This window comes from Amyelois transitella, chromosome Z (genome assembly GCF_032362555.1).
Source record: "Amyelois transitella isolate CPQ chromosome Z, ilAmyTran1.1, whole genome shotgun sequence".
Taxonomy (NCBI): domain Eukaryota; kingdom Metazoa; phylum Arthropoda; class Insecta; order Lepidoptera; family Pyralidae; genus Amyelois; species Amyelois transitella.
The window spans coordinates 4,480,019-4,507,265 of record NC_083535.1 but is presented as its reverse complement, the minus strand read 5'-3'; the positions used below and the strand labels follow the sequence as shown (position 1 = coordinate 4,507,265).

Here is a 27,247-nt window from a genome sequence, read left to right as displayed (position 1 = left end):
CAATGACCATGACTTTTTGCTGTGGTCTTTCCTTGACCATTTTCGTCGATATTCTGTCTGAGATATCTTTCTTACATACATACATACATACATATAATCACGTCTATATCCCTTGCGGGGTAGACAGAGCCAACAGTCTTGTAAAGACTGATAGGCCACGTTCAGCTGTTTGGTTTAATGATAGAATTGAGATTCAAATAGTGACAGGTTGCTAGCCCATCGCCTAAAAGAAGAATCCCAAGTTTATAAGCCTATCCCTTAGTCGCCTTTTACGACATCCATGGGAACGAGATGGAGTGGTCCTATTCTTTTTTATTGGTGCCGGGAACCACACGGACACGAACACACATACCTTTCTTACTATGGAATGAAATCACGGGACCCGCTATCTATGAGATGACTTGGTAGGTTTGGTACTATCAATTAATAAGAAGTAGTAGAAAAAAATAAACATCAACATAGCTAGAGAGAGAGAGATTAAAATTGTACAATGTATAAGCTAATACTCACCAAAAAAGTTGAACCACTGACGCTTCAATCGTCGCAGATGGCCGCCTAGTCCGCTATCGGTGTCCTTAACTTCCAAGAATTCATTTGAAGCGTCTTCTTCCCCTTCAAGATACAGGTCTTCTGTTCTCGATATCTGAAAACATGGTTATAAAGAGAAATTAATAATTGTTTCATATCAACATCAAAAAATATATCTTAATACGAGTATTATGAAAATTAATTGAAATGGGAATTTCTCAGGACAGTTCTTTATTTGACTACAGTACAGTGTAAATTTGTGGCCATAATAGTGATTATCCAAATTCAAACCAAATCGATCCACTGATCGACTCTCTGAATAACAAAGTCCTCGGTGCCTAGTAGTAATCCGTTTGACAGGTGAAAAATTACCAAATAGCCCTTTGAGTATCCATTTATTAATTATAAATAATAAATCCTTATTACTTATAATTGATTAAATGGATTTAGTCAAAACACGTCCCATTCGAGAATGACCAGAATTTTATCATTTTAATTAAGATACTCTTAGTTAAAAAACTAAGATAAAAATGTATAAGAAACATTTTTCAAGCTACACTGCTTCGTAAGCAGGGCCGGGTCTTCTGTGCTTACTAATGTTCCTCTTTGCTTCGGTTAGGATAGGACAGGACAAAGACTATAGAATGTTGTCGTGATGTAATATTGTCAAATTTATTATTGACTTTATAACTATGTCTTTTTTATTTAATATATCCAAAAAATCCAAAAAAAATCGTAATATGTAAAAAAATTACGAAATGTATAATTACATTGTGACAAAATTATTAAGGTAGAAAAATTTCCTCAAAAGAAATGGTTATAATATATTATTGCAATGCTAGTACATCTGTGCCGTATTTTTTTGAAAATCATGTCACACATGTATTTCGGTGTAGTACTATATGTAAACGCTATTATGAAAATAAACGTGAAAATGAAACACAAGAAAATATTCGTTTCGTGAATACAGGTGTTTCGCCTTGTTTTGAATGCAAGGATGCGAAAATCTTAGTAAATACAAATAATATAAATCAATACCAAGAAAATAATGACAAGAACTGTGAATGTTTAGTGAAATTATATGGAAATAAGGACACAACGTGTAGGATTCCTCCAGCTAAATGTCCCATGAGTAATAAAAAATGTCAATGTTATGTTCCAAATCCTAAACATTGCATCACATTTGGTAATGGTAATGTAATTATGCCTAAAAATGGATTTTATGAGAAGAATTATCCATGTGAGAAATTCAAGTCACTGAAAGTAAATAGTAAAGGAAAATGTAAAAAAAATATGATTATCAAATTTGTAGACTCAGATACCAAAAACGAGCACAGGAATACTGAAAATAAAATAAAATGTAAATGTAAAAAAGAAGGGGAAGTAAAAGATATTAAAAAAGATACCGTACTTGATCACGTAATACCACAAAATCGATATGATAAAAATGTTAAAGAACGTAATGTAAAAAAATGTCAAGCAAACGTTTCAGCAAAATTTATTGAATGTAAAATAATTGATAATAATTATAACACAAAGAAACATGGTAAAATGTGCACTCCAATTTCAAATCCGAGCATTAGCACATCCCAAACAACGAACATAAAAAGGAAAGGTCCGAAAATCAAATCAAGGAAAAACGGTGCAACAAACAGAGAAAAGAAAAGTCAAGAATGTATTTGTGATGAAATTCATAAATCGAGATTCTATGATAAAAATTCTGGCAATGAATATTTTTCGTGTAATTGTCAAACCTCTTCTTTAATGCCAAACAATGATGGTGCATTGAAAAAAAATAATATTCAAGATAACATTGAACCGACAATTGAACCCTTAATAACAATGAAAGTTGATTCAACCAACATGTGTGTTATAAATCAAGAAGAAGTAACCAAACAAGTTAAAACTTTAGGGAAGACGGAACTAAATCAGGTATATGTTTGTCCTTCACATGAAATTCTCAAAAAAATTTGTATTAAAACGAATTTCTGTGATGCCAATACATGCAATAAAAGATTAAACAAAAGTACAAATATAACTTGCAAATGTTTAAACGAAAAGTGTATAAATGATTTTTGCGAGAAACATAAAACGAACGATTTTAAACGCATCTTTTTTAAATACAATAAAGGAGATGGTGAAAAAACTACCAAAAAAAGCTTGTCTTTTGCGCAAAATCCAAAGAACGCCTCAAACTTACACTGTAAATCAGTTAATCGAATATCGCATTTCTTTTCTAAATCGAAACGAAAATCATTAAAGCCGGCATCAGTTCAAATTATTAATGAGAATTTTGCAACTGTACAATCAGAAAATGTCGCAATACCAAAAAAGAAAGGAAAATATACATTACTTAGAATTGATAAATCTAATCCAGATACAATAGTAGCAACTTATACAAAAATCAAACAATCAGAACATAAGTTGCACGACCAATTAGACCATAGATCAGGAATCCAAACAAATAAAGGGAAAACAATTTTCTTTAAAACCCAGCCTGAAAACGCTGAGATTAAAGGACAAGAGATTGTACGAATGAAGAAAAGAAGTCAATGCAATTTTTTGAATAAAATAGTTCCATTGTTTAGATCAAATCGAAGCACTGTATCAAAAACAATAAAGATAAATAGGTATAATTTTAATAATGAACCACAAAATAAGTGTCAAGATATTAATTGCAAACAATGCATATGTGATCATAATTCCTTAAATGTTTTATCACACGATCATTCATTAACAGTTCAAGAGCAAGTAAGACATAAAAATATTCAATTAAATAATAAAATAAAATCTTCAGACGCAAATTTTAAGAATAAAATTAAATTCTCTGGATACAAAACAAAACAGTTTTCAAAAATAAATGTATTTAGAAGTAAAAAGAGGAAGGTGGATGTTCAAAATCCATCTGAAAAAATAGGTAAACATGTATTATGTAAGTGTTTACATATAAGGAATATACATAAAAATAATTTTATTACAAATGCTGAAAAGAAAAATAAATGTATGTGTTCCTGCGAGTGCTTTAAAGTAATGGAGAAGCGAAAAAAAGAGATAAAAGGAAAGAAAGCAAAACAAAAATTAAAAGATAACAAAGGAAAAGGACGAAAGCTAAAAGGTAAACTAAGAAACAAAAAAGATAAAATAGCCTACAAAAACAAACTACTAAAAAAACGTCGAAAACAGGCCAAAAAAATATCGAGAACGAAAAATAAGAATAACAAAAGACTTTCAAGTTACGTTGCTAAAGAGAGGAAAAAATATGAGAAAAAACGCAGAAAAGAAGACAAAGTTGCAAATAAGAAAAGAAAGAAAGAACAAAAGTTAAGAAAAAAAGAAATAAATGAATTATTAAAATCTAAAGAAACATCTACTGAAGAGAGATCTTTATCGACCGAGGTTTGTAAAATCATTTTATCTTTAACGGGAAGAAGTATTTGTTCATGTATGAAGATAATCCGCCATATTATTGTCAAGCCTAAACTTTCCTGGTATTATACCAAAGACAGAGCAAATAATCCAAAAGGAACGTTTTTGACAATTTTAAAATTTTTATCGTCTGAGATTAAATTTATAAAACTTCGCTTGCAATATGCTGCTGCGGGGTCGGAGCCAATCCATGTGTTATCAGATACAATAAAAGATACTACACTCGTTGAAGCCTTTCGCACAGGAAAGACTAAAAAAGAAAAAAATAAATTGCAAGCTGAAAAAGTTGAAAGAAAAAGAAGAATAAGGAAAAGACGCCATGAAGCGTTGTATAGTTGTCGACATGGGCTTCTGTTGACTTTAAGAAAAACGCCGTGTTTGTGGTTCTATCACATATGGCCACACTTATACCCTCAGTGTCTGCACTTCCTGGTGTTCATCAAAAATTTTAGCCACGTTTGTCTGTTTTTGTTGGCTGTATGTTTTTGGACCCCGTGTATTTTTGCTGCTGAACTAATTAGAGGATTATGTTGTTGTATGCTTTGTACTGCGTAAATAAAGTTTTCTTTATTGTTGATGTTAAGTATTTACTTTTTCAAAATGCTGATTCCTTATTTGAAGAATCTAGCAGCTTTGGTGTTGACCAGGCGACTAGTACGCACATATTCATTCATGTTTAAAACGTAGAAAGCGGAAGTGAAACACCTCTAAACTTATTATTCTTTAGGTACTGGACTAAATATACACCTGGCTGTACGAGTAGACTTCCAGTATTTTTGAAAACTATCGGCTTTGTCTAGTAGACGGGACAAACGTTATAGATTTAAATTCGATACTATTTTCTGTTTACTTACTTTGCCGTTACAACATATGTACCAACATTTCTATTAAGATTAAAAACCGTCTTTTAAGATGAGCATACGGGTAAGATAACAAATAATTTAGGCAATAGCAGAGTAAGCAATCCCTATGAAGGAACTTTCCGTGCTATGTAAAAATTATGTAAGACCTTCGCTATAAATGTCAATTGCATTGTAAATCAAAGAAGGCGTTAGTATCTTCAGTTACAATAAACCGCAATAAAAGAGAACTCAGAACAAGTTAAACATTTTTATAGTGGCTGGTTAAATAAGGTGATTCTCTAAATTTAAGGTTGGTTACTTTGACTAAGGCATAAGCCCGCCTTTGAACTATATTGTTTAATTTTTTTATGTATACTCCTTTCAATGAACTTTATAGTATTTACTTGCTTACTTATAATTGCTTGCTAATACTTGGTTTATTTTCTTTTTTCTTTATGATATTTGTACCATTTCGCAGTTTATTTCATTGTTGGGATAGGTCGGCGTCGGCGTGGAGGCATTAAGTTGAACAACTGCGCCTGTTGCCAAAAGATCGTTAGATGTGGGCGGGACTTGAGATCTGTTGACCAATCGCTAAGCCTTATTATGCCGAATACCTACTCTACCCACTCTCAGTACGAAGATTTCCCTCAAGGTCATCTATCATCTTCCAATAAGAACTCTCAACAAAATCCCTGAAAGCTTATTTTTCGTTCGCTTATGTTCAGTTATTGCATAGAATCAGAATATTTCTATGTATATGTAGAATATTTTTTTTTACTGTGTGTCGTCACGTAAATAAAATATTTTGATAAAAATATTTTTTTAAATAAAAAAATATATTTATTAATGCCTTGTTTATTAATCTACGAGTTTATAAGACGGTAGTAAATTAAATATGTTTAAAATAATTAATAAATGTTTTAATAGGAGGTAAGAGGTAATGATGTGATTTTGTGTATCTATAACATACGTTTAAAAGACTAAAAGTTATTCAGAATAAAAAAAGCCACCGCTCCAAAATTCATCTTTCCTGTCATGGCTTAAATAGTAGCACATTCATACTAGAATTACTGTATTAAATACTCCTGTATTTAGTTTTGTGTACATAAATAAATAAATCCGATTAAATTATATACTTATAAGCAATTAGAAAATCATTTGATTGTTTGGGATCCGATAATAGAATCTCTTAGCAACAAGCACCAAAACCAAATTAAAACCCTTGTGATCGCTATGCCACGAATATTGACGCAGATATTAATTTCTCGCATCCTTATTAATTTTCAGTGTGAGCTACATCAAAATTACAAAACCTATTCACAACGTTATATTAATTATTTTACTTACCTATTAAAAGAGTCCAATTGTTCTTTTATATTTAATTTTTTTTAATCCTTTAAAATAAGTTCTAAATGTTATTATGGATTCTGTCTGTGTGATATGATAACTTGATGCTAACCACACGCTAATTAATAGACGTCTCAAACGTTACAAGGCGATAAAACCCCGACTTCAAACTTTTCCTAGCAGTCGTGTGTTTCGTTTGACTTGGCTCGACGCAAGACGGTAGAACAATATAGAGAAAACAGAAGTATTTCTAATAGATTCCCTCCAAACAAATGTAAAATAATGTTGCTTCTAGTTTATTACAAAAATATATCTAAATTGATTTAAATTATAACGCAAAGCCGTATTTATTGTTTTTTACCCGTAGTTTTCTGTTTTTCCCATAGTCTGATTATTTTTCGCAAACAAATAGTAAAATTTAAAGAATCTTGAAGAACATTGTTTTTTTTTTTCCGTGGGTGTTAAAATACTTACTTAAAATTCCAAAATTAAAGAAATAATCGTAAGCATTGTTATGTATTTTATATAAATAACGAGTTAGCTGTCTGTCACCTGTAAAATCTGACTGTGAAAAAGGACCCTTGTGTGCCTTTCATTCTATGTTCTATGTATTCTAAAGTCGATCTAGGAAAAGGCTTATAAACTTGAGATTCTCATCTTCTTGACAATGGGTTAGCAACCTATCATTTTCTCTGAATCGATTTCATCATTAAGCTTTCTAGCTTAACTTGGCCTTAGATTTGTGACTATTTGCTCTTTTTACATATGGACGTGGTATGTTTATGTACTTACAATATTGTACAGTTCAACACCAGAGAAACTTCACACCCCCACGGTTAGGTTATGAACAGTTAGACGTGGAGGATGCTCTATTTTACTCAACAAACAAGAGCTAGCTTTTAAATATGAGAAGAAGAGAATATGAACTTGTCCTATATTCTGAAATTTTATAAATGCGTAAGTTTGTAAATATATGTAGTATGTATGTGTTCGTTTCTCTTTCACGCAAAAAAAACTTTGCATTAATATAATATAAATATCTTAGACATTAATGTAATGTACCTAATAAGTAAAATTAAAAGGGATTTAAGGCGGTCAAACAGCTTCGCTGGTACCAGCTAGTGAGCGCTGGTTAACAGCTAGTAAGTAGTTATATACGTATAAGTTACCCTTCTGTTTCCTCCTTATGGCTGCCCATTAGCTTGCCGGCCCCGTCCAAGGGATCAAGTCGGACTAGACCGAATTGGCCGGGAAGCCCCGCCGACACCCCTAATTGCGGCTTCACTCTCGATTTATTTCAGAATCATGACCTTCTTAATGACGCTTTATAGAGACTTTGTCGGGAGATTTTTGATTTACGACCCATTTTTGTTTTACATTACGTTCCCTTGACTCTTGAAAAGTGTATTTCGCTTAGAATTTGCACTGGGATTTAGGTGTGTATGTGTTTGTGGTACATCTATGCTTAGGTCACTTAATAAAGTTATTCGTATTTTTAGTTTGGGAAGTTACGTAGATTTTTAAATTTTCGATTAAGTATAGATTTGGATATTTTTTTCGTAATAATTTGCCTGAGCAAGCAAGATGTGGCCTAAGATGGTGTACGCAAGCTCAAATACTGAGCGTATAGGAAGCTAAAAGGCAACGTATGCTTTCAGAGAACTACGAGAGGATACCGAAATTCTCATACACTTTACGCGCGCGAAGCTAGTAGGTAAGTTTATACCATTTACAAGGAGTGAAGTCATAATTTTCAACTCAATTTGCATGAGTTGATTCATTAAAAGTTTCTCAGCCATTGTAAAAATTGGGTTAATATTAAATTAGGCCACATACTGGTGGTGGTCATTTGATTGTTGACATCACTAAATGATGAGATTGGCTTTAATAAGTGTGTCGTGTGAGTTCCGTTTTATAGCAGTCTGTCTGATAAATGATGAAAGCCACTTGTGACAACGTAAAAGTCGTATAAAGTAAATTGAGGTTTTTTGAACACTTTAAAAATATTCTTGTATACTCTTCGTACAGCGAAGATTATAAAACGAACATTTTATACGAGAATTTTATAAAACGGTGCATGTAAAATAGTTTTAAATCTCAACGTCTTTTGACTATAAAATAGGAAAAATGTTATGCATAAATAAGTAGGTTTAAGTATACAATGTATTTTTAATATTTTACATTATAGTAACATGTTGGGCATTTATTTTTGTTACCTTTAGAATACAAAATTTCAACAGTCCGGACCGAAGCAATAATGCTAATAGCGGACTTATTTCGTGAGGAAATGGAAAAAATGGAAGTTCGTGAAATGAGTTTGAGTGGGACAGACTCAAACTCCATTTCACGAACTTCCAATTAAATTCAATCTATTTATGTAGTTAGAGGCTAATGAAGAACGAAAGCACTATGGATTAATGCATCGGAATCTTGCTAAATAGGTTAATGTTGGTGGCTTTAATGAATCACTAATTTATTTTATACTAAACGGTACAATTACAGTACAGGAGAATGAGTTACAGATAACATAGCTGATGTATTTAAATAACTGGACATAGCGTGTACAGATTGGATAGTAGCTGTTCAAAAAGGTCGTATGCTCAGTGTTAACTCTTCATTCTGCCATACAATCTGCAAAAATTATGCCTGCGGTATTAATGTTTTTTCAATATTTTCACAACATTATATGCGGTATCGCTTTCATGCTATTTATAGCGAACTCTGAGAAGTAAGCATGGACTGAAATACTGACTTCACCCTCTTTTCAAACAACACTGATTTTGGTCTTCTCACATATAACTATAACGGGAATTTCTAAAACCCACTTGTACATACTTTAGTGTATTTTTAATACTTAATGCGAGAACAAAGTATTAGGCATATTTTTTAGAGTTTAGTATATATAGAGGTAAAGTAAGTACATTTTAGACTTTTGTTTTAACTCTAACAAATATGCGTTAATATACCTTAATTGCAAAGGGTGCAACTAAGAACACGCCATGATGAGTGAGACAAATATGCGTAAGTATTTTCCCCATAAGTTGTAAATATTATGTTTTAATTAAACCCTACTTTATGTTGACTCAAGTTAGTATAGACATATCATGAATAAAGAGAGCAAATCTATTAATTTCTAACTGTAACGTATTAATTAACAACAGTTTATTAAACATTTAAGTCAAAGGTCCACTGTTAGAAAAATCTTTTAGCATTAAAAATTCGCCCAAATTCTTTTATGTTTATATTTTTACATTAAAGATAAATGAATTATTATTTGAAAAGGCCATTTTCTCTTATATAAGTTATGAGTAATAACATGTCAAGGAGACTCATACATACAATTCTCGCGAATACTCATAATTTTTATCTTATTGCAATCAGTTAAGAGGGGCGTGGGCAGTATTCGAAGAGAACATTGAAAGCACTTGTTTTAATCGTATTAAATATAAGCTGTATGTTAAAGCCTCTTAGATATTTGCAAAAATATCCTATATTCAAAAACAACAAAAATATTTTACTTAGGTATAAGTATTTATAATATTAAGAAGAAGAACAAATAATGTCTACCATTTAGGCTTAAGTGATAAAAATAACGACAGCCAATATACATTATTATTACATTCATACTTGTAATCACTTTTTTATCCCATACTGGGTAGACAGAGCAAAAAGGCTTGAAAAGACTTATAGAACATGTTCAGCTGTATGGCTGAATTAGAAATAAATATGATTAAACGGCTTAATGATGAAATTGAGATTATTTTTAATACATTTTAAGACAATTATAATTGGCTGTTCAGCGCTCGATCTACCCAAATTATTATTATTTATTATATGCTATATATATTATTTAGTGTATACTATAGCGCCATAGTAGTTATTTATTTAAACTTTATTGGACAACAACAACAACGTAACAACAATATCATATGTGTTTACATTTTAAACAAAGTACTCAAACGGTGGAAATCAGGACGGATTTCAATAATAATAAAATTACATACAAATTACTAACAATGTTTATAGTAAGGCCTTGGGCTATCAGTCAGTAACAATATTTAATTTTAGCCAAACCAGACCACGTTACCGTCGGGGTTTGACGCATATTTATAAACAATTGAATTTAAAATAGATTTTATCGTTTGCAACACGTCAAAAATACAACGAGCACAATTTCATGCTTTAAACTTGAAATTTCGAACAGGCTGACTCACTAGAGACAGTATAGCTACAATTCAAGTTATAGTTCAATATGAATTTTTCAGCTTTTCATCACCAGCTAATCGTTATACATGAAAGCGTCTGCGGATAGCTGCTCATAACAGGACCGCGAATTCTTTGCAAATCAATTTATAGAATCTTCGGCTAAAAAATTTAAAGAAAAGCTAAAGAGCTCACCCCCAACCCTCAGCAGCAGTCCTAATTAACATCTTAATTAAACCACTTTTTTATTCGTTTGAAATAAGAAAATATCAAAATATTCTCCATAATAGAACAGTTTAAGCCCTTACACTTCTCGTGACTCAGCCGTAAAGTCGAAACCTAAAAGTCTCTAGTAGGATGAACGTTAAAATATATAAGGCCTGATAATTGAACATCACTATCACACACAAAAGTAAGGTGAAATTGATAAAAATTTTGCACAGGTAAAAACATGAAACATACAAATTTGTAAACTCAGACATGAAAGAGAGTTAATAGGTTAAAATAATCGCACAACTCTCAAAGCACCTAATACAACGTCTGGCATAGACGTATTTATTTTGTTAGTAAAGTAGTCTGCTGAAAGATATTTAACATCTTTGAGATACAAAAATTTGGGTCAAGACCGTTGCATAAAAAACAATGATGTACATACATCACGTCTGTATCCCTTACGGGGTAGACCGAGTCAGTAGTCTCGGAAAAACCACATGGCGACGTTTAGCTAGAATTTTAAATGATGCAATACTTAAAAATAAAAAAAACGTTGTAAACAAATTCTTAGGCATTTGTATTGCCCGATGACTCAAGGCAGATTTAATTATATAACATTATATTAAAACATTTATTGACGCATAAATAAAACAAATCACTAGAAAATTCAGTTTTAACAAACAATCTAGTATTGATACAAATATTTCCTTCCTTCTAGTAATGCATATATGTTTTTGTAAATTTAATTTAACAACTAATCATTTTAGTAATCTACTATGTTAAAAATTATTTAAAAATATTGTTAGATCAAAGTTGTAAGGAAACGATAAGAATACATAATTCCCTATTCATAAACTTTACAAAATCGTACTCAAATTAGGATAATTTCTTTAGGAAAACGTCATCTCACATAAACTCAAGCGCATATTGTCGACGTTTCTATTATATCGCGACTTTGAGTACAGACATCGTTAGCGACAGAAAGAGGCAGTCATGTTCAGTAACTAGCTGCGTTTTGATTTCTGGTCTTTTGATACTTAATGCATGACTCTATTCCTATTTTCAAGAAAAAATAATTTTTATGTAAGAATTACCTTTCTGAATTCCTAATGAATTTTATTAAAATCTTTTTAACCTCCAATTTGTTTCCATGTATGTCGTAAAAGGCGCCTAAAGGATAGGCTTATTGAGTTTCTTCTTTTAAGCCCTATGATAGCCTAGCAATCTGTAACTGCAATATTTGAATCAGACGTGATTATATGTTTTAATGTTTGACATAATAATATAGACTGTGATTTAATGCTCTGTATAGCATTGGTCTTAATTCTTTAAACATGAAAAACCCGTGATAAAATCTCAGCAGGATTTTTAAGTCAAGATACGTTTTGTTAGTTTTGCAGTACGTTTCCAATAATTTATTCGTTTTTTTTTTTTGGAATTTTGTGAGAGAGAGAGATTAAGAGAATTTTAAAGATAGTAATGGATTAATCACTGTAATCAATTTAATGGATTGATTTAAACAAAATTACAGAAGCTTACGTTTATTATAATGATAGCAAACAGGCCATAATCATTACTTGAATTATTGATACGATGTTTATCAATGATTCCTTCTAAGTATTCCAAATTCGGTGGTCGAGCTGTTTCAATAGCATTACATATTACAACATTAGACTATATTGAGAATTATCGATGAAAATATTATGTTTCCACACTACTGATGCTACATGTTATGCTTGAGGTTTGAGAGTGCACCAAATTTATTCCTGTTAGTAAAATATGCGCAGTTAAGTTATATCAAAACTAATTAAAATTATATTTATCTAATAAAAAAATTCCCTCATCTTTAGAACTTTAACATTCATACAACCGAACATTGTAATTAGGTAGTATATTCCACTTATTTTTACAAATATAATAAATAAATTAAATGAACTATATAAATTAAAGAATTTCGTTAGTTGTATTATTATACTAGATAATTGTATATATACAATAATTTTATGATTGTATTAGTTGTACTATCTTAACTAACTATTGAATTAAATACCGACACTGTTCGTACTCTGTATCAAAATATTTGTTGGATGAAGATTTCCGAAAATCATATCAGTCAAATTAATACCCGTTTCATTGTCGAGGGTTAACTGCAAACAATGAGACTTACTAACCCTCACTTCAAGTTGAAGCAGACCTCAGTATGAAGTTACATCATTAATGGCTGTTTTAATGAGGGCAGGTCTAATTGTCTTCTCAATTAAGAGGCTAACTCTGAGTCTATTTCCTAAACCTGTGGGGTTTTATTCAACTATTCCGTTTTAATTCGAATAATGCAAAATGAAAGTGTTTAATTATGAAAATTGTACGTTCCTAGTCACCTGAATTCAAACCAGATTTAGTTAAAATAATGAGTAAACTTTAAAAGCTTAAATTTAATAAAATGTACTTATATTAAAATGGATTTCAAATGTTCTACGATATTTTATTAAAATGTAATAAATTAAGCTTGGGATAGTTTAATTGTGATAATTAAAAGCAGGTTTTGCAAATCCGTCAAAAACAGTACTTTTTGAAACTTTTATCATACACTAGTAGGTAACTATTGTATTTTATTATTGTGTTTTACTCAGTTTTTTATTATTTTTTTATTATCAAATAATTACATTTTTTATTAATTATATTATCTATTTAATAATATTAGACAATTAAACTTAAAACTATAAATTACACTAAAATAAATATTACAAAAAATATATAAAATAAAAGTATATAATAATAAAAAATACTTATAATTTTCTTCTTTATTGCATTAAAGTTATATTATATATAGTTAAATAGGACCCATCACAAAAGTAAAACTAAAAATATCACAAAATAAACAGGAACTTTGCTGAAAATATTTTATACGCCAAGCTACTAAGGAACAACAGTATTAGACGTCCTAAATGGGTTAGTTAAACTTGTAAACTTGTTTATATAAGGCTGCGAGCACAGCAGTGGTTATGATTTCCAGCTTATCAATAACAGAAACCGTAGGGCATTTTTAAAATGAAACCTTAGCTAACTGCTTTCATAAGAGAAAGTAGGGGGCTTCCTATAAGATATGGTCTTCCATAAGCACTAGGTCTTCGAAAAATTTGTGATAATCAAATGCTTGTATAGGTACTTCATTGTACTTATGTGGATAGGATCACTTAATCTCTTTCCCATGAATGTCATAAAAGGAGACTTAGGTATAGGCTAACAAATTTGGGATTTTTCTTATAGGCGATGGGCTAGCAAACTGTCACTATTTGAATCTTAATTCTATCATTAAGTCTTTCAAGACTGCCAGCACTGTCTACCCCGCAAGAGATATAGACGTGATTATATTAATGGATGGATGTATGGGCACTTTTTTTAAATAATATAGAATGAAATAACCTAATTACGTTTCACATCATGACCTGACCGAGCCGACGTAAAATATAAAAAAATTGTTACCCCAAAACAATTGAATAATAAAAATACTTGGTATACGCAAGTCCGTTGTCACTTTGAATCTTTTCTCTGATGTGTTATACACGATTGACATGTAAGTATGTAGGTACAGATAAGTAATAAGAGATCGCATTTAGTGATAACGGTCGTCTTTTGCTTCTATGTTTTTATTTCATGATTGTAAATTTGCTGTAATTTACTGTCACAAATGACTGGCCCATATTAAAGTGCTATGTGGCCATGCATATCGTTAACGATGGACAAACAGACGGTAGTCTCCCCTCATCCTGTGCCCCTACTATTGTACTAAAATACTACATTTATCTTTCAAAATTTAAAAAGGGCATCATTATGGCCAATATTTATAAGTTGGCGATAGAGGCCTTATGAAATATTTTTTGTCATTCGAAAATTTAAAGCCTGCATGCATTTTAAAAATAAGATTAAATGTTTCCTACAAAACAAACTGAACTCGCTTGCAATTGTACTATTAAGCTAATAATATCTCACAGAATGCGTTGCGTTAGTAATATGAACCATTAGTAGGGGATTTTGTTTGTCCAGCAAACAGATTAGCCATCTAGCAACTCGTTCCACGAATCTGACCGAGGAATGACATAATCGACTAACGTGCAAAACCGTGCTCTATGCCCACTTTTTTCTGTTCATAAATTACGTCCCCTTAAGGGGTAGACAAAGCCAGCAGTCTCATGCGGGACAGCAGATGTCACGCTCACGATAAAAATAAATACAATTAAATAAAAAACAGCAAATTTAACAATTTTAAAAGTCGAATCAATCATTGTGATTCTTACTTCATATTCTTATATACATACATAGATACTTCAAGAGGAAGTTCTTTGCAATTTTATAAGTTCCGAAACCATCTATAGATGGTTGGAACTTCCAGAAATAATAAAATAGTAATCAGGTTACTAGCCAACTTCGGAAACGTGTTGTGTTATATTAGAGGGCCCATATAAAACAAACCAAAGCGCGTTTCAACTCCGAACAACGCCATCTAGTGGCGGCTTGTGATTTGAAAAGGGAGAGCGTTTTACTTGGACTCTTTAATACATTTTAATGTTACATAATTATAGTTAGTTCTTATGTATTTTTTTATTACTCGGCCAAATAATAATGAACCGATTTTGATTATGTTTTGGACTGGCAAATTGTGTAATATTTTTTGATTAAAGTATGCAATAATTTGATATACAGTGTTTCGTTCAAAGATAGAATGCACAAGAAAACAATATATCGCTTTTACACAAAACGCCTAAAAATAATTTAATTTTCTTTCCCGCGAATTTCCGGAAATCCTCGAAAGTTTGCTAGCTCAGTATTATACTGGCTGTAAACAGACATAAAGTGTCAACAACCGGCCAAGTGCGAGTCGGACACGCGTACGCATGGTGGTTACCATCATCACGTTTTTTACTTAAATATTATTTTTTTATGTTCGTTCATATGAAATGCCTGTTTATTAAAATCGACCATAACATGCTTTTGCTGTATGGGAACTCCTATTAATAATCATTTTATTTAATTATATATATGGAAGGTTTATTTTTTTCAATAAAATATAATAAAGTAAAAAAATTTCTGCACCTACATGCGAGACACTAGGAAACTAGTTCGTAAATTAAAAATAGAAACATTTTACAAAAGGCTACGAACGAGCGAATATGAAATAACATTGAAAAGTCCTTTGACATGGGAACATGGAAACTGAAACGACGCGATTGCCTTTATACCATCGCCCTTTTAAAAACACTTTATTTTTTGTGCCCTCGTAGATATTACTCGTATAAACAAAACAAGAATTATGATATTTAAATAAATGTTGCAGTAACAACAAACCTCTTTGGTTTTCTGTATGCTATTTAATTTAAAAAAAGGTTATGGGTTTCATAGTTCAGATTCCGCTAAATACACACACACAAAAATGCGTCTACCATATTAAAATGGCCCCTGTGGTATATTCCGATTCAGAGCACCTTATTCCAATGCGTTAGTTACCACTCTGTAACCTCTCAGCGTTTCCCTTCATACTATACATACATAGATCAAATAACATTCGCATCTCCCAGAACTACAGTTCACAGTTCTATTAACTAAGCTGTTAGGCACATGCATTCGAAATATCGTAGTGAAATCCGAATAGCATTTCCGAATGTAGAACGCATCTCGGACCATAAATAATAATTACATTGATTTGATCGGTTTTAATGTGAAATTGAGATTAAGATAGTCAACAATCAACAAGGTAGATAATCATCAAAAATGTATTTTATTTATATATTGAATCACATCTCATTTAGGCATTGAAACATCAATCATGAAGCTATTTTCATTAAATGGCTGTTGATATCTTGAATAGCGGTGGAAAGTGGGAAATATCAAATAACTTTCTAGATTCCTTTTGTTTCTAGTAAACCGGATGATTCCTAGAAGGCTAAGAACATGGCAACTTATTATTAACATCCCTCGCATTTTGTTCCTGAGAATAAAGTAATATTTGAGTCGAGATTTTATTATCTCGATTATTAGAAACAGATTCTTGCTTTTATATTCCTGACTATAACATCCGGCAAAGACTACGCTTGCGTGAAAAATTGTGAGGTAGAATTTTTTCAAGTATTGAAATAAGGGCAAATATTCTTGAAATTTTTATCATCAAAATTACGTTTAAATAGGCAAGTTTAATAGCAAAAGTCATGTCCTCGTCTGGTATTGGGTTTTTCTTCACATGGTTTTGAAATATATTTTTGAAAAAAAAAAAGGCGTATCTGAATTGGTTATTTAATTTAATATCTAAAGCTTTCTATGTGATTTTTATGTTCTTTTGATGTATAGCGTAGGTATATACTATAAGTTTCATTATTATTTTCGTAACTGTTTTTAAACATATTTATAATTATTATTTATAATTAATAATAACTAGCTTAACACGAAACATTGTAATGTGAGAAAAATATATTGTAAAGGCTTCATGTATTTTTTTATCTTCGTGTATACCAGACCAATTAGCACCAACTTCCAATTAATTTTATATTTATTTCTTATAAGCCGCATTGGCCTGCTAACTTGATGGATTCACCTAACTATTCAAGCTTAAAATTTTACAAAGGTACAAATTTCTGATGAAAATCGAATAATGGTGTAATCCGTAATCCGAAGGCATCAGTCATGAATGAATTCCCCAATATTCCCGTGAGCACATAATGGACAAAGGTCATTACGTTCTATCTAATTTCTCAACAGCGTATACGGAACCAATAGGATTACTCTTCCATTCTATTCATCCCTATTGAATAAAGCCTTATTACCTTGGACTTAGCTTGTAAACAGCTTTCAGTTATAACGTGGCATGTTATAACATACTCGGAATGAGAAGTCACCACAGACTTGAATACTAACATGTCTATTTATGTCTCGACATATATTTTTACTGAAGAATGTATGAATGTTTATAATTGTGTCGTACGGTTCCCTATACTTTAAAATGGGTCCACTCCTTTCTTATCCCCACGGATAAAATAGGAGTGGACCCATTGTAAATCCCTTAGTTCTTTTATAATATCCACATATTATAAAAGAACTAAGGGATAAACAACCTATTTGAATCTCAATTCCATCTTAAGCTGTGACTGTTGGTTCTGTCTACTCCGCAAGGAATATAGACGTGATTATATGTACTTATGTAATTGTATAGTTTTAATGGTTGCTGATGGATGCTACTCCAACATGTCTATGTTTTTGACATACAAACATAAAATCATAGTATCTTATGTAGGTAGTATATTTACGTGTAGTACTTAGTGTGGCTGACAGGACCAAACTTACACCCTAAATGTGAAGAGATCTGGCTGAAATATCCAAAAAAAGTTTTGGAAGCGTAGGTTGTTTGTTGAGTAATTATTTCTTATAAATTTCCAAGTCATCCCAGGCAATAGTTGGCATTCGTGCATCGCACAATAATCTCACTGTTTTACCTGAGCATCACATCCACCACATTACTCATGTATAGAACATAGTGAACGTGTGTACGCCACAAGTAGTTATGTTTATGTACATGTGTGGAATCTTTAACAATTGTTAGCACCGCTAGGACACCGCTTCTCAAATTATTTGGGTCAGACGTAACGTGACAGAGTTTCAGTACTAATATTTACATTCATAAATACATATAGTCACACAATATACCTTACAAATAGAGTTGGAGCCAATCAGAGCTGAACATGGCCTATCAGTCTTTTCAATACTGTTGGCTCTGTCTACCCCGCAAGGGATATAGACGTGATTGTATGTATACGTATGCAAAACTTAAGACCAGTTTCTATGTAGGTATTATTAGAAATTAGCAAATTCGTAGCTATTGGCTTCAAAGTGTTCCACTAAACACAGGGATAAATACATCTTGGACGTTTATCTATGTAAGTACGTATTTATAATAACGACTTGTGTTACAAGATACTTACTCAACGATACTTTTGTATAAAAGGAATAAAATAATTTGTATAGAATAATCCTAAAATTAAACTAATCAAAACAATACATACTTTAAATTAGCATTTTCTTGTAATTACTATTAATAATTCCGCGGTTATTCCCTAATCCAGACTGAAAGTATGTCCCCCTTGAGCGCCCACTTTGAGGGCCACTGACGCGAAGGGAGTGGGGTGACAAAGAATGCTTGAAAGCGTCGCCGTCTGCCGGGTTTCAGTGCAACATTTAACTAAAAATCTACTACTGAACCTGTTTCCTCTACTCTTTGCTTTTAATTATTCATTAATTGTATGTGAAATTATATTACTAAATATATTGATTTTCGTTCACGTTGGGCTAGATATGTAAGACGTAGAGACGTAGTTTATTACAATGACCACTAACAAAGAATTAATAAATATATTGTTATTTAAATAATATATTTAATACAGTACTCTAAAGTTTTATATCTTGTTAGCGAATGCCATTGTCATACGGTCACTAGTTTGCTTAAAATTCGGTGTCCATATTATACATCAAAACGAATTATTATTAAGCCTTAACGACTCAGCTCACTCAGGCACTCAAACAGATAATAACTTTTTTCTCATATGATATACCTACATACTATAAATCACATAATAAAACAATCACAAATACTCGAAAGCCACGTTTAGCTTAACTGCTTAAAATTCCGAGATAATGACATATTAAACTCATTGCTTAATAGAAGAATCCTAAGTGTATAAAAAAGTCTCTAGACTTTTCATAAAGTCCGTGGGGAGAGAAGCAACTATATTTTTCCTTTGCTACCAGTTTGCAAGCATAAACGACTCAGCTTTAATGTTTTATTTTAAAGCTCAACATTTCAAATAATGTATTACATAAATGTGTGTAATAAGTTAAAATAACATGATTACTTAGCTGAGCCCACGATTTCACTGGAATTTCTCAGAACTTGCAAGGTCTAAGTACTAAGTTAAGAGTCCTAGTTGGCCGTATGAGTTATTGCTTGTTTAATTAGATTTCAGAATGCATTTAGAGTTCCATGCTTGTCTGTCTGAAGCATATCTGTAGTTCTTCCCGACCTCAAAGTAAATACTAAACTCCCTTTGATTGGTCTTAGAAGTTTGTTTCTGTAAGTAAGCAGCGAATTTCCTACACAAAATTAGTTTAAAAGATATTTTCTATTATTAAGTCCAATTTATCTTAACAAAACTAATTCCTTTTATTCTTTTTATCTTTTATGAGATGATGCAGAGATGCTTATAAAAAGTGAGATTAATTTTGACTACCGAAATAAAGAAAGCTGTTTAAGTTGTCCGTGTTTGTCTCTTTGCACAAAAGTAAATGGCCAAATATTCGCATGTCACCCCATCGTCCCTTCAGAGCTTACAATCACAAGCCTCCGGCTACGACGAGTGAATTTTCAGCAGAAAATAAATTGATTTATTCTAAAACTTGATATTAGGGTTCGTTACAAAATCATTAGTCATTGAACGGCGACCTGTCCTCTCTAATGGACATTTCGTGCCTGATTAATGATATTTGGCTTAACCCGATTCTGAAGCTGTGTGCCATCCTCAGGTACAAATTAAATACGAGAACCCATCTATCCAATTTGTTCTTAACCAAACCAACCTAAATAATATTGTTTATCTTCAACAAAGGAAACGATGATAACATAATTATCTATCGCTGTACAGCCAAAATCACTAGGCTTTTAGGTCACGGCCAGCCTATCAGAGATTTGTTTTGCATATTATCGGTATCTTTATAATCCGTTACTAAGGCGAGCGCAGAAAGATTAAATAAAATAAATAATTTTTTTTTAATGTCCTATATTACCAAAATGTGAATATTAATATGGAAAACACAAATCACTATAACATAAGTAATAACATATTCGTCTGGTGACTTTCATTAATGATAGCCTATTCACACCTCGGAGAGATCAAAGTACGAGTGGCATCAGCGCTAATCCGCACAGGGAAGACTCCGCACGCACTTCACTCACTACAGACGAAAGGACCAAATAATATAGTATACGCAAAACGCTGCCTTTACCCTAGTAAAACAAAAAATTCAGAAATAAAAACGATGAGAGAATTGTTCCTTTAAATGGACATTCTGACGTCAGTTATTTAAATAATAATGTGTGCATTGTCTGAAATGTAGGTAAATACATCTTCGTTAAAATCATGATATAAAATAATGACACAATTCCAACAAACTTCCGGCAAAGTTCGGTTTGGAATAAAATTTTAATAACCGACGTCGGTTACCGTAGTGAAATATTGTATGTAAATAATATTTGACTATAAATACACATTGGTAACTACATTAAAATCGTTTATTTAAACACATTGGGCGTTATTTGGTATATTTAATATTAATATAAAATATTGTAAGTACCTAATTAATAAAATCAAAGCCATTTTGGGTGGAATTATGAAACTTACTCGGGACACTGCATAATATAATTTAAATTGCTCTTTTGAAATTGCACGAAAAAAATAGAACATTTTTATGTTTTATCTGATTATTTCACTAAGCCTTGAGAGACGACTAATTTCACAAGTTCAGTGTTGAATCCTTACAATCTGTTGAGAGCGAGGATGTACATAGAGCTGTAACTTTAAGACATAGTGGGAAAGAAATTATTCGTTTCTTAATACAAAGAGGTACAAAATTATATTGCAATTATTCACGTGACTTTTTATTGTTTACATATATTTATTTCAATCGGACTCAAATATGCCATGCCTTTTAGACGTAATAATGTAGATAATATTTAATTCCGGGTTCAAATTTCGTAAAAACGACTTAAATTGGATAATTAAAAATATAAGCAAGTTGAATCAGATTGAAAGAATTATTAAACCTGCCGCGAGGTTGTCCAATGTAGCAATACTCATGTTTAAAACTTAAGATTCGAATAATGAATTGTAAGTATCTGTCTACTCCGTAAGGAGTAAATACGTTGCGTTACGGTATTAACCCCTCTGTATACATCCAAATACATCATTCAGTCGCTTGGGTTTAATAGCTCATGAAATGTATGTAAGCAAAGAGGATATCTGCCACTCCACCGTACCTACATAGCTTTGAGATCCATTGTGTCTTCCTTTCGAGTGGGGGCTACAAACGCCATATTTTTTGTAAGGAAAAGCTATATCTGTATCTTTTAATCGCCGATTTGAAACTGGGGACGGCTTAATGAGCGCCATTTAAAATTTGAAATTTTTGGGACACTTCTCGATTTAAATATTTTAAAATTTTTTGAAAGATGTTTTTATTTACCTCGTTTTTTAAATTTTTTTACAATATGTGGTCTAGGTGTGTAATATGAGAAAATTTCCCAAATTTCTCATGTAATGGAAGTTTACGGGATTTTTCTTTGTTCAGGGACGAAGTCGCAAGCGCTCTTTAAATTAATCACCTAAACCTCATACAAAGTACCTACGTAGGTTTAGCGATTTAAATTCAACGCATCTAAAGTATAAACTTAAGAGTATACATTACTCTGCGCATGAAGTTTGGGGACCTCAAATTTACAAAAATCCAACGATTTTATGCATATAATTTCCGTGTTTTAATCATTTTGGACTTCCATTATTCAGACATAAAATCATCAAGTTGAAATAAGCTCGCACTTCGTTGCGGATTCGTAGAATATGTATTGACAATGCATAAAGCTAATGAAAGACAGACGTATTTAAAAATACCAGGAACGAAATGTTTGTTATTGTGTTACTGTGAGTGAATTTCAGCTTTCTGCAAGTATTTCTTAGTTATTCATATTCATATCAATTTTAAAAAAGGCCGGCACTGTTCCCTATGGTTTCCGATACTTTAGAAACTAACCACTTCATACCTTTCCCGAATGCCGTAAAAGGCGGCTGAGGGAAATGCCTATAGATGGATAGTTTTTAAGTAAATGGTAACGAATTGCTTTAATAATAAAAACATAGAAAATTGCAATAATTTATTCTGTTCACACTAGATGGAATTGTTATTATTATAAATTTCAAAAACGCACTATGGTTTTCCACGAGAGAGCAATTAAATGACTATTTATTCTATGTCTATCGATTTGGAACCCCACCCTAAGAGGTCAACTAATAATAATTTTTGTAAAAATGGTGCATAATCTGACTCATCCTTACTCCCACTTTCATCGAGTTTTATACTGAAATCGATGATTTTGCTAAAAAACTTATTTCTCAATTAGGTAAACATCAATGAGCCATTCGTCAAAACGGGGCCTTTTCAAGGGTGTTGGCTCTGGATATGCCCTAAAAGATCAAGACGTGAATTCATATATGTAAAGCATATCATCAATATGGTACACTATCAGTTTGGCAGATCTTCGATTTGGATCGCAACCTACGTTTTCAATGTGAAAAACATCGAGTCGTGTCACTTCATATTACAAACTAGACCCATATTAAATTCTGGCTGGAAATATAATCTACAAATAAACCCTTCAACATAAAATTTTTCATAACCGAGTTCATAACTGAAAAATGTTTACTATCTGCTGCGAAGTATTGCGAAAATATTCTCAACTTGACGAATGTTGATCCCTTTGAAAAGCGATATGTTCCGTTTGCATACAGTTTTTAATTTACACGTCTACTACTTTTTTTATTTACCTACTGAAAAGCAATTCCGGTCTGTGTCCAACAGGGTTTCATGTCCGATTATATTTTGTTCAGTACTGTGTGCTAAATATTCAATTTTGTGCCACACGATTTTTGTAGTAAAGCTAAAAACAATTAATAAACGGCTTTTATTATTTTAAATTAAGTGAAAATTTATTTATCCAGCTACATTTAGCTTCCAAGAATCATAACACATATATTTACAATAATTGGCCAGCTTTTTTTCTTTAAAATTCAATTAAGGGAAAGATTTATAAACTTGCGACTCTAAGGTGATGGGGTAGCAACCTGTCACTATTTGAATCTCAATTCCATTGTTAAGTCAATACAACTGAATGTGGCCTTTCAGTCTCTTGCGAGACTGTCGCCTCTGTAAGGGATAAAGACGTGATTATATGTATGTAGTTACATTTTGATTGTACTAAGTTTTACCCGCAGCCCCCCCAGAATATATATATACATATATGGTTTTTGCAAATCCCACGGGATATAGTTTTTACCGGAATAAGTCCTTCTTCAGACTCTCAATTATATAAACGCCTAATTTCAAGAAGATTGGTTCAGAAGAAAACGCTTATAGAGACAACAAACAAACAAATAAACTTACTTTATAATATTAGTTGTTACATTCAAGCGTGTTAAACATGTGAGATATCCCAATAGCATAGGGGTTTGTTCCCAAGGAAGAAGCAGGAGGATCTGATTATAGATACTTCTAAAATGTCAATATTTTTTTGGCAAAGCACTTGTTTCCTTATTTACGATTATTTAAAATGGAATCTAATGAAAAAAGGAACGATATCCGAAGATTGTTTATTAAAAGCTATTATGTATTCTAAAAATGAAGTAAGTATACTGAAATGAAAAGGGTTTTCCATGATACTTGTCTGGGTCCTTGATCCATTCAACACATTCGGGGTCGGACATACATAAATTCATATCGTAATGGTGAGGACATGTTGCGGCTATTCGGACGTATTGTTATTCAGCCTATGTATGGGATTGGATGTTTTAACGATACAATAACTTTAAACCTTTTCCTATTCACATAGTATCTCAGATATACGCATCTAGGACACATTTAGGTGCATCTCTATTGGCGTGATTCTATCCCTTACGGTAGACAGAGCCAATAGTCACAAGCCTCGTATGTCACGCTAAGCTGGTTGACTTAATTGGTGCAGGGCTTTGGTGAATACGGTACGACGGGAAATCAATATCTGATAGTAAAAGGGTGCAGGCACATTGTCTAAAATAATCCTACTATTCTATCTATCTAATAATCTTTTGCTCGCGAATTCGTTCGCCGTATTAAGTTCACTGAAGTTCTTTCATCCGCCCTTTTAACCCCTTCTCTCCCTTCACTAACCCTTTTTTTTTGTAATAACAATTATGGTCTTCCTCAGGGTCAATTCTATCTCTATACCAAATTCTATCAAAATTGGTTAGTGGTTTAGACGTGAAAAGAGACAGACAGTGTTTTTAATTTTTCGAAGTTTAAAGAGTGCAGGAAAGTTATTTCTTTTCCTTTGAAATGTTATTTTCTGCTCCCTAGATATTTTGCACCATTCTTCATTCTAATTTGTTTGTAAACACTAAATCTTATCGATCAGATTAAGTGACAAACTCTTGTTTGTTTCATAAAAGCTCTTATCTACCTTACGACTTGATACGATGCATTTAGATTTCTGTGAATGCAAACGATGGCAAGTCGCAAAGATGCACATTTCTTAGTTTTGTCGTGTCGCGACACATCCATAAACAGCGTAGAAGGCAGCGTGATTCGCATACCCAGTTACCGTACTTAGTCGCAAGGCATCGCGTCGCTTCGTTTCGCATGCACTGAAATATAATTAATAGTTAATAAATTTAAAAAAGCTTGTTAATTTTGAAAATAAGTCATTTAAGTAAGAATTTAATTAAAAAGCAAATTTTTAAAGTCCATGTTTTGAATATTTTAAGAGCCATGTCCTGAAACCAATTCCTTTGAAATTACACTAACACTAGATAGAACGAATTTCAGTGTTTTCGAGACTATCGGCTCCGTCTACCTCGTAAGGGATATGGACATCTGTTAGAAAACTATGTCTACTAATACAAAGAGAAATTTAATGTAGGTTACCTTTTTCTGTGTACAATTTATTGAAAATATTTATAACCACCAACTTAAAGTTATTTCTGTTTGGTCAACTGGTAGACTAGTAGAGAATGCCAAACGGTACTAAGTCCGTTCTTCATACAATTTTTTCGTGCAATAAAGTTTTAAATAAATTAATAAGTAACCATAACATGATTGGAGATAAACCGTCAAAGCGACGATAATGACGCATTCTAGAAAATGACATTACTATGAGACGGTGTTAATTGAGCGAAGAATGGTCGCTTTCTTAGTATTCCGCGCTCGGATCGGCCCGTTTTTGTCATCAATCTCAATATGTGTGCTTGACGGGCGGGGGCTCCCGGGGACGTGGACAAGGAACCCCTCTTAGTTGGACGCGGGGCAGGAAGCCGCATCGATTGACCCATGTAGTTTTAATTGCTGATAATTTCTTGAATCTGTCCATACTGGTGTGGGAGCGAAGAAACATAATGTGCACCAGTGGCTTTCCCAGCACTCTTCCCGTGCGAATTGTATAAGTGAATCATAGGAATGATAAATGAACTTGGAATTCTTGTAGGCTATGGGCTAGCAACCTGTTACTTTTTGAAATTTAGCCATTTTTACGTGGCCTTTCAGTCGTTTCAAGACTGTTGGCTCCGTCTACGCAAGGGATACAAACGTGATTATGATGATGTACATGATTTTCTTAATCTGTCCACGATTCTTAAATTATGAGTAGCTGAGGTCTCACTTATCTCCACCGATTTCAGATGTACCCTACGTCACTATCTTTTATTGGATTTCTACGATACGACTAACTTAAAACAGTACCTACATATCATAATAATTCTCAATGCATTTTAATTGTTAATGATAAAAATGTTTCGATAAAAATAAAGTTTTAAGTCAAGAAAATTTTAAATCATATGTTACAACAATAGGTAGTCTCTGCCTACCCCTCCGGGAAAGAGGCGTGATTTTATGTATGTATATGGTACAACTTCAATGAAACTACGCGAGTAGAAATATCAATAATTTCTGTTCTCGCAGGAACTTAGGCGTATCTTCAATAAGTGCTTCTCCATACCACATTAGGAACTGCGATGAGAAATCAGTCAGTCAATAGAGCAGTTTACATAGGTACATATATCATATCTTATGAATAGAGATCGGATATTCGGATGCATATTTACCTAAAGTTGGGGTGTTGGGTTCAAAAACTGAAAAATCCTTTTCATATTTAGATTACGAAATAAAAACTTAGACACATTCAAGACATCGCACCGGTAGCCCTCTGAAACATACTAAAAATTGTTCCCATAATCGGGGACTTTAAAAGTATCACGTTGGGGGAACTTTGCGCTCTGAGAGCTTTCCTGATAGCTCATTAGGGGGTGAGAGAAAGCGTCTGATCGTCGAGGGGAATCGATGTTTAGACACAAGTATAGGTTAAAAAAAAGAGTTCTATGAAATAATTATAAATAAAAAAAGTCCCTCTGCCTAAGTCTACGAAGAGACTATTTGTGTTCACCCGGGGTGACGCTCTCTGACCTCTGCCACCTAACCTTTCAGTGTTTTCTGTTCCGTTAACTCTGTCTATCCTAAAATTAATAAAAACGTGATAGATATATGTTTGTATTTTTTCTACATACACAACAGTCTCGAAACTACACGGATGGAACACTTGATAAATAAAAAAAAAAGACAGGATTAAAGAAGTACTTAAATGCAGGCAGATTTAAATATACGTTGTGAGGAAGGATTTACTACAGATATTAATGACGGCTCACTGAAATATGTGTGTACATTTTTCAGAAATATTCAGTTATAAAGTCCGAAATGAATCTAAAATTTTCATGGCCTTTAGTTTTAATATTCTTTTTCATATTTTACAGTCATTACCGTTGGCATGCCGAATATTTCAATATTTGCATTGCATATTTACG

General features: G+C 32.3%; 1 protein-coding gene across 12 annotated transcripts in view; it reads right to left on the bottom strand.

Moving 5' to 3' along the window:
• The window catches only part of LOC106130554 (basement membrane-specific heparan sulfate proteoglycan core protein), a 167,224-nt gene that overhangs the window by 107,778 nt on the left and 32,199 nt on the right, over positions 1-27,247 (bottom strand). For all 12 annotated transcript variants that reach the window (XM_060953760.1, XM_060953761.1, XM_060953763.1 and 9 more), the window contains exon 2: positions 511-643. In XM_060953760.1, the coding sequence (XP_060809743.1) occupies positions 511-643 (133 nt within the window). The remainder of the gene's footprint in view (positions 1-510; positions 644-27,247) is intronic.